Source organism: Chelon labrosus, assembly GCF_963514085.1.
Source record: "Chelon labrosus genome assembly, chromosome: 1".
NCBI classification, from domain to species: domain Eukaryota; kingdom Metazoa; phylum Chordata; class Actinopteri; order Mugiliformes; family Mugilidae; genus Chelon; species Chelon labrosus.
In genome coordinates this window covers 16,801,528-16,813,526 of record NC_140337.1, presented here as the reverse complement: position 1 = coordinate 16,813,526, position 11,999 = coordinate 16,801,528, and the positions used below count along the sequence as shown (strand labels likewise).

At 45.3% G+C, this 11,999-nt stretch overlaps 1 protein-coding gene across 1 annotated transcript; it reads right to left on the bottom strand.

Moving 5' to 3' along the window:
* Window positions 1–318: 318 nt before the first annotated feature.
* On the bottom strand, window positions 319–11,159 carry rcor2 (REST corepressor 2). The gene is made up of 14 exons (XM_084563897.1): window positions 11,025–11,159; window positions 7,834–7,959; window positions 5,462–5,518; window positions 4,705–4,785; window positions 4,390–4,442; window positions 4,123–4,284; window positions 3,922–4,046; window positions 3,735–3,801; window positions 3,412–3,651; window positions 3,210–3,287; window positions 2,917–2,974; window positions 1,453–1,520; window positions 1,043–1,210; window positions 319–892 (listed from the first exon to the last, which is right to left on the bottom strand). Exons 2-14 carry the CDS (start codon window positions 7,955–7,957, stop codon window positions 518–520), a joined length of 1,656 nt encoding a protein of 551 aa, XP_084420023.1. The 5' UTR covers window positions 7,958–7,959; window positions 11,025–11,159; the 3' UTR covers window positions 319–517.
* Between the last annotated feature and the right edge of the window lie 840 nt (window positions 11,160–11,999).

Below are 11,999 nucleotides of genomic sequence, written 5' to 3'. Positions count from 1 at the left end.
GTGGAACTTCATCCTCATTATTGTTTCGACGACTTGATACCTACAGTATAGACGTGTGTATACGTGTGTGTGTGTGTTCAATCCCCCCCGCAATCCAGATGTTCAGCAGTTGCCATGGAGACGAGCAGGTGGGTTTGCTCTCACTGTGGTGGTGGTGGTGGTGGTCGTGGCTTTCTTCAACAGCTTCATGATCCAGTGTCTGTTTTTGTCCCATGTGGGGGGGAGGGAGGAGGAGGGGGAGGGGGGGAGGGGGGGAGGTAGTGTTGGTTGGTACAGTAAAGGGGCTTCAGATCAAGGGGGGGGGGGTCCTCACGTGTCTACAGGAGGTGGGACGTCACCTTTGGGAGTTGGAGCGTGTTCAATCGATCATGTGACGATGTGTGACGGTCCTAGAGACGAAGGAGTGTGTGTTTTTTTCCTGCATGCTAATTTGTGTGTGTTTCTACTCCTACTGTCGTATGTGTGTGTGTGTGTGTGTGTGTGTGTGTGTGTGTGTGTGTGTGTGTGTGTGTGTGTATCAGTGTGAGTTGGGCTGCTCCACTTTGAGCCCGACCAGTGATGGAGGCATCTGCCCTGCGGAGGAGGAAGAGGAGGAGGAGGAGCTGGGGGGAGAACCTCTGAGGGTGGAGCTCCCAGCAGCAGAGGTGGAGGAGGAGGAAGAGGTGGTCACCGCGGGCCGTATGAGCGGAGGAGGAGGGTGGTTGTGGGGCGCTCGGTTCTGGAGCGGGCGCGTCTGAAGGGGAGGCGGCTGACGGAGGAGGCTCGGGGGCGCCGAGGGGGGAGCCGGGCGCAGCAGCGGAGGAGGCTGGGAGAGGGAGGAGGGAGTCTGGGTGGAGGAGGGGGGGGAGGAGCCGCCGCCGCCGGCGTCTGTGGGAGAGTCCTCCATTTTGACCTGAAGGGGGGAGACGGATGAAGAGGAGGGTAAATGACGGGGACGTGTTGCATTCACTGCCATCAAAACACGGTTGTTTATTTAAACTGAGGTAAAGATGTCTATTTAACCAACGTCTTTTATTCTGTCCCTGCTTCTACAGCTCCTCACCTCGTCCTCCTCTGCGCCCGCATCTGTAGCTGCTGCCGCCGCCATCTCCTCGCCGCTCCTCCTCGGGTCTCTCTGGTCTCGGCTGGTGGCGACCTGCTCGGCCGCCCACTCTCTCAGCACCTCGTCCAGGTTGAAGCGGCGCCGGTAGCTGACGAAGAACGAGCTCACCTGGAGAGAGAGAGAGAGGTAGAGAGAGTTAAGAGAAGAAAAGGTGTGCTGTGTTCAAGGACACCGAGGACAAGAGATATTAAAGGAGGGATAATGGAGATCACAGCCGTCCTCTCAGAGAAGACGACTGACAGGAGAGAAATTGGAGAAGAGATGAAAAGCTGATCGGCAGCTAAACGCAAATAAACGGATTAGACTGAGGTCAGAATAAAAAGATGAGAGAGGAGATGTTTAAAACTCACCTGAGCTGGTGTCTTGGTTCCTATGACTTCAGCGATGGCTGTGAAGTCTTTGCCGTAGCGACGGATCGCTAGAAAAGAGAGACAGCAGACGAAGTCGTTTAGTTTACCGTGATCGAGAAGCTCCAACAGCAGGAGACGTGAGAGACAGGAAGAGTAAGGTGTGGTGGAGTAACCTCCATCTGAGAGCAGCTGCTCCAGGCCTGACCTGCTTCATACACATCACTGCCTTCATCATATACTTCAGCTTCTGCTTTCTCTGCTGCTGTTTGAACAGCTGCAGCAGGTGAAGGTACAAACTTTGCTGAGTTTTTTTTCTAGGTTGAACCCGACACCTGTGGCCTCGGAGAACTTTGAATATCTGACGCTGTAACTTCCAAACTCTCCCACCGACTCTTTTTTTTATATTATTCCCTCCTTTAGGGAGTTTATATTTTATTTACCATCACTGCCATGAACTACTAAACAGTGACTACACACTACTACGTTTACAAGGATAATATTTCTCCACGCTGGTTAAAATGATGAAATCATATAAAACCAATTCCACGTTTCCCCCGTCCTTCAGAAGCAAAAACAAATCAGCACAAGGTGTCGTTCACATCCATACGGTGGTCCGTATCCATAGCAACAAACAACTGACCCCCTCATCATCCATGAATCCCCTGAATACCACTTCTAAGACGACTGCGAGTCTTTCATTGACCAGAATAAGTCTCTTAACACGTGGAAATTACAGCACAAGTGGTTTCTACACACGTGAAGAAGAAGATAAGAAAAAACCTTTATTAGTCCCACTATTGCACGTATTAAGATTGTACGTTGTGGAGCCTGACAGCAGCAGGAAGGAAAGACCTTCTGTGTCTTTCCCTCCTCACCCATCGAGGGTGAAGCGGTCTGTCTGTCACTGAAGCTGCTCCTCAGTCCTGTCAGGTCACCGTGCAGGGTCAACGACAACTGAGATTTTGTTTGCGTCGTTTGTGTGTTGACCAGCACGATCTGATGTAATAAATGAACGCAAAGCAGACATTTGGTATCTAAATTAGCCTTTTCATGATTTATTTCTGTTTTATTACGTCACCACGTCAGATTATAATAATAATCCAAAAGCAAATCGTGTTTCAGGTGCTTCTTCTTTTTCCTTTGAACGGTTTCTCTTTAGACTTTGTTAAAATGCATATGTGTTTCCTCTGAAATATGTGCAACATATGTTCACTTGCCAGTTTATTAGGTACACTAATGAAAACCAATGTATTCTAATGTAACAGTTCTTCAATATAAACTGGGGAGTGAGTGTACGCAACCCTGGCGACATACTGCATGATTCAGCACTAGTACATGCAGTACAGGTCGTGTGTGGAGAACATGCATATGAATGAGTCTAATAGAGACTTCTGGCTGCAAGAGTGTAGAGGTAGAGAACGGAGAGGTGGCAGACGTGAAGATGATGCTATAGCCTTAACTCACCCTGCACAGCCAGGAGCTGCTCCTCTGTGGTCCAGCGAGAGTTCATCTTAGGGGCAGGCTGGCAGAGAGGGAGGGAGGGAGAGAGGGAGAGAGATTAGAGTGTGAGGGAAGTGGGTGGTTAAGAAAAGAAGAAGAAGGGAGAGTGATGAAGATGGCGGCGGGAGAGCAATGAGCAGATTAAGACTAATCCCAGTCCCACAAGAGGTGAAATAATATCTGGAAGGAGTTGATGAAGGGCAGAGAGGAGGAGAGGTACAAACTGGAGAGAGATCAGAGGAGGAGAAACAACTTACCTCAGTAGGCTTTAACGTGTCGACACCTTCAGTCAGGCTGTGTTTCAAACTACTGTTGTTCTGTTTAATAGACTGAACCTGAGAGACAGAGAGGAGACAGAAGACAGTGAGACAATAAGGTCGCTGGAGCAGACAGCTCTAAAAAAAAAAAAAGGTTTTATTTTCTGTTGAATATGATCTGAGGACAATCCTGAGCACATACCTGTCTCTTTAGCGACACCAGCTGCGTGTCCAGGTGACGTATGGTGAAGACGCCAGAGTCCTGCGAGGCAGACAGAGACATGATGTCCCCCTGCTCCAGGTACATGCCCTTTGGGGGCCTGCGACGGGCTCTGAGTGGGTGGTGTCTGTACTGAGCCCCGATGCTCTCCTTCTTCACCGGCCCGGAGCGACTTGGGGCGGCTTTATCAGAGCTGGCGGCGTTCGGGTTCTGTTTAACTGCCTGCGTGGAGACGCAAGTCAAATCACCGTCTTAGAGACAGCGGTTCCAGAGGACAGCTTCACATTTATGTATTTATTGCTCACCTCTTTCTTGGCGTCGATCTCAAAGTCGCTGTCACTTCCTGGGTCTCCTTCCTCCACCTCATCGTTACTGGAAGGAGGAAAAAAAAGAAACCTAGCTCCTGTAATGTCCCCGTCTTATTATCTAAATTACAGCCATGGTTACTTTTAAAATGACATCAATTAATTATAGTTTCATGGCGTCTCTAACCTGTCATCTTTCTCTCTCTTGCTGACCAGCCTTCTGGCCTGTCGGTCCATGACAGAGGTCCTGGTCCTGGTCTTCTTCCAGCTGTAGTAGTACTTCACCAGGCTGGAGATCAGCTTATCTGGAAGCTACGCACAAGAAAAAAATTGATCTTACACTAGTTTCTGTAGGATGTGTGTGCGCTTGTCTCTCCTCGTCTCTCACCATCTGCTGGATGCGGTGGAAGCTCTTGCCGTGGAAGCTGAAGGCCTGCTCGAACAGCACCTTATCCTCGACCGTCCACTCGTCCGGGAAGGGGGTGAAGTTGGCCAGGTCGGCCAGTGAGCGCTCCACGTCGTGTTTGTGCCACAGCAACATGCCCAGGGCCTGATGGGAGTCACAGGAAACCGGGGCACAGTGACAGGTCAGGAGAGAGAGAGAGAGAGACACAAAAAATATATGGAAATTGAACTGCTTTTTGTTTTATCATACCTGCTCCATGTTGTATCCATGTTTCTCTTTAGCCATCAGGATGTACTCGTCCACTGGAAGGAGAAAGGGAAAACTTCAGTCAAGAAGAGAAAGGACATTTGTGCGGCGAATGAAAAACAGCAGCAGACAAAGAAGATGGACAAGAACGGAGAATAGAGAAGAACAGATGAAAGCAAAGACGACAAGAGAAACAGGACATGAGCGTCGAGAGAGAAGAGCGTCTTTTAATTGTTTTGCAGTCAGTATACAGCCATTAAAGTGAAGGCCAGGGTTAAAGCCAGGGAATGTGAGGTGGTGTAGGTGTGTGGAGCTCACACATAGCGTCAGACAGCAGAGCGTTGGGACACCACACCAACATGCTCCTCTGGTCCTTCTCATTGTAGCGGGCTGGGCTGTCTGGTGATGGAAACAAAACAAGGACACGTTTAAATCCATATATTATTTGAGGCTACACATAATCTGTCGAGTCATCTCTCCCTTTCTACTCATGTCTCAGTTCCCTGCTCTTTTTCTTTTGTATGCTTTCTTCTGCCGTGTTTTGATGCTTCTTCATTAAAACAAGAAAAAGTGTCATGTCTGTCACTGAACTCTCTCTAAAACAGCTGCCTGTCTGCCCGTTTGTCCTTTCTCTCTCTCTCTCTGGAGCAGTCTGACCGTTTGTGGGACAACACCACATTTGCTCAGTGTTTTTATTCCAGTGTCACGTCATTTTTTTTCCATCTACCTCATCATAATCCTTTTAAGATAAAGAGAAATAGTACATGAGGGCTCATTTGCGTTTACTGGAGCATGTATAATTAATAAAATACAGGGTACGACTATTACAAACTGATAATGGCTGAAGATGATAACAGCTGCTCGTTACCCTTTAGTCTTCACGTCCCTGGTTTTCAATAGTAACATTAGTCATTTGACCTTCATTCACTGACTTATCTGCATCCCCCCTTTTCCTCCATATCTCTCCTCACCTCTACGTCTCCGTCTCAGCCCTGGTTCCCCTCCCTTCATCTTCCATTTTAGTCCTCACTGTCATCTCTCCTTTACTACTGTGCCTTCTTTCCTCCCAGCTTACCTGGTTTGAACTCTGGGATCTGAGCCTGGTAGTCTCCTCCCACTCTGATCATGCTGTCTGTAAGAAAAGACAAGACAAACACAAGTTGTTTTTTTATTTCCTAGATAAAGTGTGATAAAGACAGATGATGACGGAGTACCAGTGTTCCTGGAAAGAAGCAGGAAAAGTTGTAGGGCTGGATAAACCGGACCATAAGACAGATAACAAAAGTGATACAGAGAGAGAAACATCTGTAGTTTGGCAAGAAAAATACACAGATGTAATGAAATGATCAGGTTTCATGTGTGCTTCTCCCTTGAACAGACTTCAGTACAGGTTAACCTTATCAAGACACGACAGCAGAGAAGAGGGCTGTGACGTGATTTAATAGAAGTAAAGTACCATGCTCCTCCTAGTTCGTTGGTCATTCTTTATTTATTTCCAAAGGTATTAAACCGTTTGCCCGTCCTGGCAGTGTACCAGCGTACTGAAACGGAGCGCGCCTCAGTCCCCCAGACAGTTAGATTGATTGACAGCCATTCAGCCAATCACAGTCATTTGACCAAACCCACTAGTTCCTTCGCCCGGCAAAGTAAACGCTAACACGGAGCTGCCGACCCGTCACTCGCAGCAGCAGCAGACAGCGAACAGAGCAGAGGTATGAAACGGTAATTTAACTAGTTAATAATGTAGAACTTTCTCTGTAAATAACGAAACTATTAAGCAAGCCAGGTGGCAAACAAAGTTAATGCAAAGTTTTGCAAGCGTTATTCTTTTTGTTATGAATGCCAAAAAGGAAAAGGCAGCAGAAGATTGACTTATTGTCCCACTCAAGTTGTCAATCCATAAATGCACTAATTCTATTTTGTAGTAGTACATATTCTTGCATTAATGCCATATAGGTGTTCATTTATGTAACTTAAAGGTATTTGTTGGAGCTTAAGACCTTCTTTTCAATGAAGAAAATCCCCTGCATCAACTCATCCCTGTTACTGCTCTCAGAAACTAGAAAAGAATAGAAATGAAGACAATGAAATGCAATAAAACTATTAAAATCTTATTATCTAATAAGACGAATAAAATAATAATATAGAGTACGATAAAGCAGATAAAAGAACAACAAAAGAAATGAATGTTTCCTCATCAAAATCAAGTTTACATAAAATATTTCAACACTTCCATGTTCAGGAATATTGACACTGAGTTCTTTATGTAGGATGAGGAAGGGAAGTCCAGGCAATGCAATATTATTTGCATATCCTGATGAAGAAAATCTAGAAAGAGACTGAAACAGGGGCCAAAGGCGGTTGCGGTGCTCATGTGCTACCTCTAGAACCCCCCCCCCCCCCCCCACCCCTGCTTTATATATTTATATAAATGATGAAATAATATATCAAACAATCAATTAATCTTCTTCTGAATTCAGTCAGTCAGATCTTGTTGCAGCTCATCTCCTTTAAAACTAAGCTGTCATTTGAATACTTACATACTGTACGTGGCCCTGCGGCTGCGTTACGCAGAGCCACTTCCTAACTCGCCCTAATATTGCGTTTCACAAACACGTTGTGTGTCTTTAGCCGTTTACTTCAGTTGGGACGCCGTCCTGAAACACTGCAGGAAGCCCTGAGGATGTGTAACTAGTTTCTGACAGCTCTGACGATCACCAAGCCGTCAGCCTGTGAGAAATACAACTGAAATACACCAAATATCTAATTAATGGCTCCACACATTTGTTTTTAAACATATATCATATAACTCGTCTCCTTCTTCCAAGAGAATAATTAAAAACCCAGACACGGCCTAATAGCACGCTTTCATCCACGCCACCCAACGCTAATTGAGAAATCCACACGGATGGAGGCACAACAAGAGAGAGGGAAGAGCAACAGCGGATGGTGGGACATTAAAGTAATTAGTGCTGTGGTGGAGCTAGCAAAAGATAGACGAGATGGGGGAGATGATGAAAAGCACAGGAGTGAAGAGAAGACTGTGAGAGAAAGGCAGGAGGAGGAAGAGACCAGAAGGAGGAGGAAGAGACAGATTACCGTTTCCTCTGGGACGGGAGGACAGGAAGGGAGGGGAGGAGAGGGACGGAGGATAGAAACATAAGTATGAAAAGACGTGGAAGGAGAAAGGGAACGGGGACGGTATAGAAGAAGGACGCTTGACGGAAGGAATGAAGGAGGCAGGAAAGGAAATGGCAAAAGGCGAGAGGTTAACTAAAAGATGTGAGTGGAACGAGGAAGGGAGGAGGAAGAGGAGATGTACGTGGGCAGAGGAGGAGGAGGAGGAGGATGGAGGCTGGACACGATGGTGACGGAGGAGACTAGTGTACAGGTTGTGATGGTAAACCGTAGCTAAACTTGAAGTCGTGTGTGCGCGCGTTTCTCTACCGTGAGCGTGCTCCTCGTCGCTGCTCTCCTCCTCCGAGTGCGGCTGGCTGTTGCCGTTGGTTACGGTCTTGGCTCTGCTCCTGGACAGGACCCCGGCCCCCGAGCGCTCCATCACTGAGGGCATGACTGCGAAACAAGAACCCCAAAACACTTTAAATGTTATATATTTCACAACCAATCATCAAGATTGTTTTTGTTTCTAAACTGTGATTAAATTTCCCAACGAACTAAAGGAGCTAAGTCTTCATTTATGAGTGCGTTGACTCTTTTTTTATTTTTTTTTTGTGTTTTCTCTTGCAGCCCTATAAAACCCAACTCACTCTTGTAAAGTAGAATGATACCGTATGTTTCCACCTTGGAAGAAATCCCATTATTTCCCCCTGAGCTGAGTTTATTTTCCCCAAACACAAGCTTTCTGCTCATGAACTCAATCACACTCTGAGTTATCTCTATCCCAAACACCTTTATCACAGACGCTGGTATGACAGGACCTCAGTTTATTGTTTTCTTGTCCAAGTTTAAGTTCTAATCCACCAAGAGCACTGATTAAGTTGTGTTTTCTCTCCAGCTAATTAAAAGCATGCTCCAAATAAATGAAGAGGGTGATTTAAAGTGTCCAAATCTACTGTTTTTAGAAAAAGAAGCGCTAAAAACAGCCGGTCCACGCCACCCCTGATACCTAAACACCCAGGATTTAAACTAACGGAGAGACAATCTACTACAGGGTTCCCACTCCTCACCTGAAATTATTTTCCAGGACATTTTCAGCTGCTACAGAGACAAGTTATCATGTCACACACCAATCGCTCATTCTTTGGAACGATACTAGCGACACTGGCACTTTTCAGTTTACCGTAGTCCCGAGTTTTGTCTCTAGGCGCGGGGTCTGAAACGTCACTAAAGCCAGAAACTCTCTGCTGAAGCTAAAGCGACAAAATCAAATGTGATTTGCTGGTCGTGTCACGTGGGGGCGCTGCGCTGGCTCTGTGCCTTATGTTGCCCAGAAGAAGACATGCATGTACGTAACTTTTTAACCCGTTTGCATTCAGGATAAATAATTTTCCAGGACATTTGACCTTTTTTCCCTCATTTTCCATATGTTTTCCATGACTGGAAAGGTTTTCCAGGTTTTCCAGGACACGTGGGAACCCTGTACTAACTATTTTACTAAAAAAAAAAAAAAAGCCAGATATGTAAAAACTGAAATGATGTGAAAGTGTATTAATAAACCATCTGGATGATAGACGGCTCATTTAAGTACGTGTTAAACAAAAAGTCTTACTATTTACCGAAGCTTAACGAGGACTCGATTAATCGCTACATCTAAATATAATCATTAGCATGTTTGTGTACGAGGAAGAGGTAAAGAGATCCATCACAGCAGCACAGTAAGACCCTCCAAGCAGCAGCATCTCCTGCATAAAGGGGGAGTTTTCATTTTAAGTATCTTAATAATCACATTCAGGGATATATTATTACATGACCAAGCCTCATTTGTTTCCTCCTACCTCTCTCTGTCTCTCTGTCTCTGTCTCTCTGTACCTCGTAGCACACAAAAGACTAGACGGTCAGCTCAGGACGCAGCTACACAAAACTAACCCAACTCCTTATACACACACACACACACAAACACACAAAACATGGCTGCAAACGACAAGACAAAGGCCGTCCACACCAGAGTATAGACACCCAATTATGTGTCCCCTCGTCTTAAAACCCTTTGCACTTTCTTTCTTTCATCCTCCTCCTACCAGCAGCAACTTCATCTTCAGTTACTCAACTTGAACAGGAGCCAGAACAAAGCAGGAGGAGAGGGGGGGGGAGTCTGTGTTAGGCTACAATAATTTAAAATAATCTGCAGTATTAATCTGTTAATGGGCGAGAGATTAATAAAACACATCTACCAAACTCGGGAGGAGACAATACAAGTGACTGAGGCTCTCTGGGGGTCTTTGTCTGTCGCTGCTCCCGGCAACAAACCCCCCCTTCCTCCCTCCTCCTCCTCCTCCTCCTCCTCTTCCAAACTACAACAGCTCTAACTTCTACCAGAGGATAAAACACTAATTTAAATAAACATATTAATCTATTTATGTCTACATCGACGTATTGGAAGTTGTAGTAAATCGAGACTAGCTGCGTAATCGCGACCCGGTTCACTTTCAGGGAGTTTCAAGGGAAGGGGGGGGTGGTAGCCTCGACCACGGTAGTAGCCTCGATCTCTGGCAGATGAATCAACTGTTACCAGCAATAAGAGCTAAATATATAATATATATATCATATATTATGTATTTGCAGCAATATGTGTTGCTCAAACATCATTTTTGTGTGTGTGTGTGCAGCCTTTTTCCTCATTAACAACCTTTAAACTAGCATTTGGGAAGATTTTACAACTTTTTTGTCGCTTAAGTTAAAATATCTGGACATAAACTGCTTTATACACACAAATTTATATATAAACTACTACTTTTCTTCTATATAATACATTTTTCACCTGCAGGGGCACTTTATTTTCGAGTCAAACTCACAAATACATGAACAATAGTATAGTACGTGGCTAGTAAGTGACTAATAATGTGCTTAAAGATCTCTAGTACGGCTTTAAAGTGGCATTTTAACACTTTTACATCACTATAGGAGCTGCTTTTATTTAATTTCTTTATAATGTGTTAAATATTGGCTCGTTATTAAACATATAAAGCCGGCGGACCTCGAACCCGGCACCTCCTCGCTAGCTAAATCAATATTTCAGCAGCTTTCTCTCAGTTTGACTTTGAAGTCCTTTTGTTTTCCCCCCACGTTGCTTACGTTGCTGTTACTACTGACGCCGGAGCCGCTGCCGTTGCTGCCGTTGCCGCGGCCGTTGCTGCCGTTGCTGCTGCCGTTGCTGCTGCTGGCATGGGCTAAAAAAACTCGCTCTTTGGGGGTCACAATAACTCAACTTACGCGCTCTGTTTCTGTTACGCCGTGCTACAAACGTTAGCAATTTAAAAAGCCCGAAGTAAAATTTTAATGTTTAATAATTAAAATTAGCCGATGTTCACGCCGCATCCTCCTCCGCGAAAGTGCAGTTTAAGTCCAACGGTAGTTGGCCGTTGGGATGCTAACGTTAGCCGCTTAGCTTGCGGCTAGTACCCCTCGCGTTACATGAGTAACGTTACTAGTTGGAAGTCGAGATAACAGTCGCACTGTACCTGCGTTCCGTCCCTCTCCGCTCTCTCCCGCACTCAAAACTTATCCGAGGCGTCCGTCCGCCGCTTATAATCCCCCTCGAAGTCCTCAGAGGCAATTATCGCACCTAAAACGGCTTATTCCTTGCCTAATTGATGAGCACAGTCAGTACAATGAAGTGAACTGCATGGATAGATGGAAGCAGCCGTGAATGAATGTGTGTGTGTGTATGTGTGTAAGTGTGTGTGTGTGTGTGTGTGCCGGGGAGACGGACAACACCCGGAGAAAAGTGAGGTGGACATCCGCTCCGATGCCTCTCCCAACCCCAACCGTTTGGATTGACGAAAAGTAGTCCTGTAAAAGTATTAACTTTAAGTCTGCTCTCGAGTAAACGTTTTTTTTTTTTTAGTGTGTGTGCGTGTGTGTGTTTAAGATGTAATTTGACATCTAAATGTGTTCTTTGTCAGGATTTAAGATTAATAAGTAAAACTGGATTTTTAATCTACCTATTTGCTAATTCAAAATATGATATTAATCCACAGTTTATCTCGTTTAGATAGAAGGTGAAATAAAAGGCGGTTTAGTTTTTTTTTTTAAATCAAACAGTAGCTGTTATAAATCTTAATCTGCTATCTATCAAAATCCCATAAATTAGGGACTACTTGCCAGTGTGTCGGCGGAGTGATTCGTCAGCTGTGCATCTGTGTGCTGAGGCAGGCTGTCCAGACTTGTACTGATGTATGCTTGGTGGAGGAAAGGGCAGGAGAGACACACAGCAGGGGCACAACACAACACAACACACAAGTGAGGGGTGTCATTGTGTAAAACGTGAGTACGTGAACGCCTCACGATGAGTTGACAGTGACTCAGACAAACAACCCTCAGTGGATTTTATATTTATTTATTTTATTAATTAATTATTTAATATGTCGAACAATTCAAAGAGTTGCAGCCTTGTGTGTGTGTGTGTGTGTGTGTGTGTCGGTGCACAGGTGGAT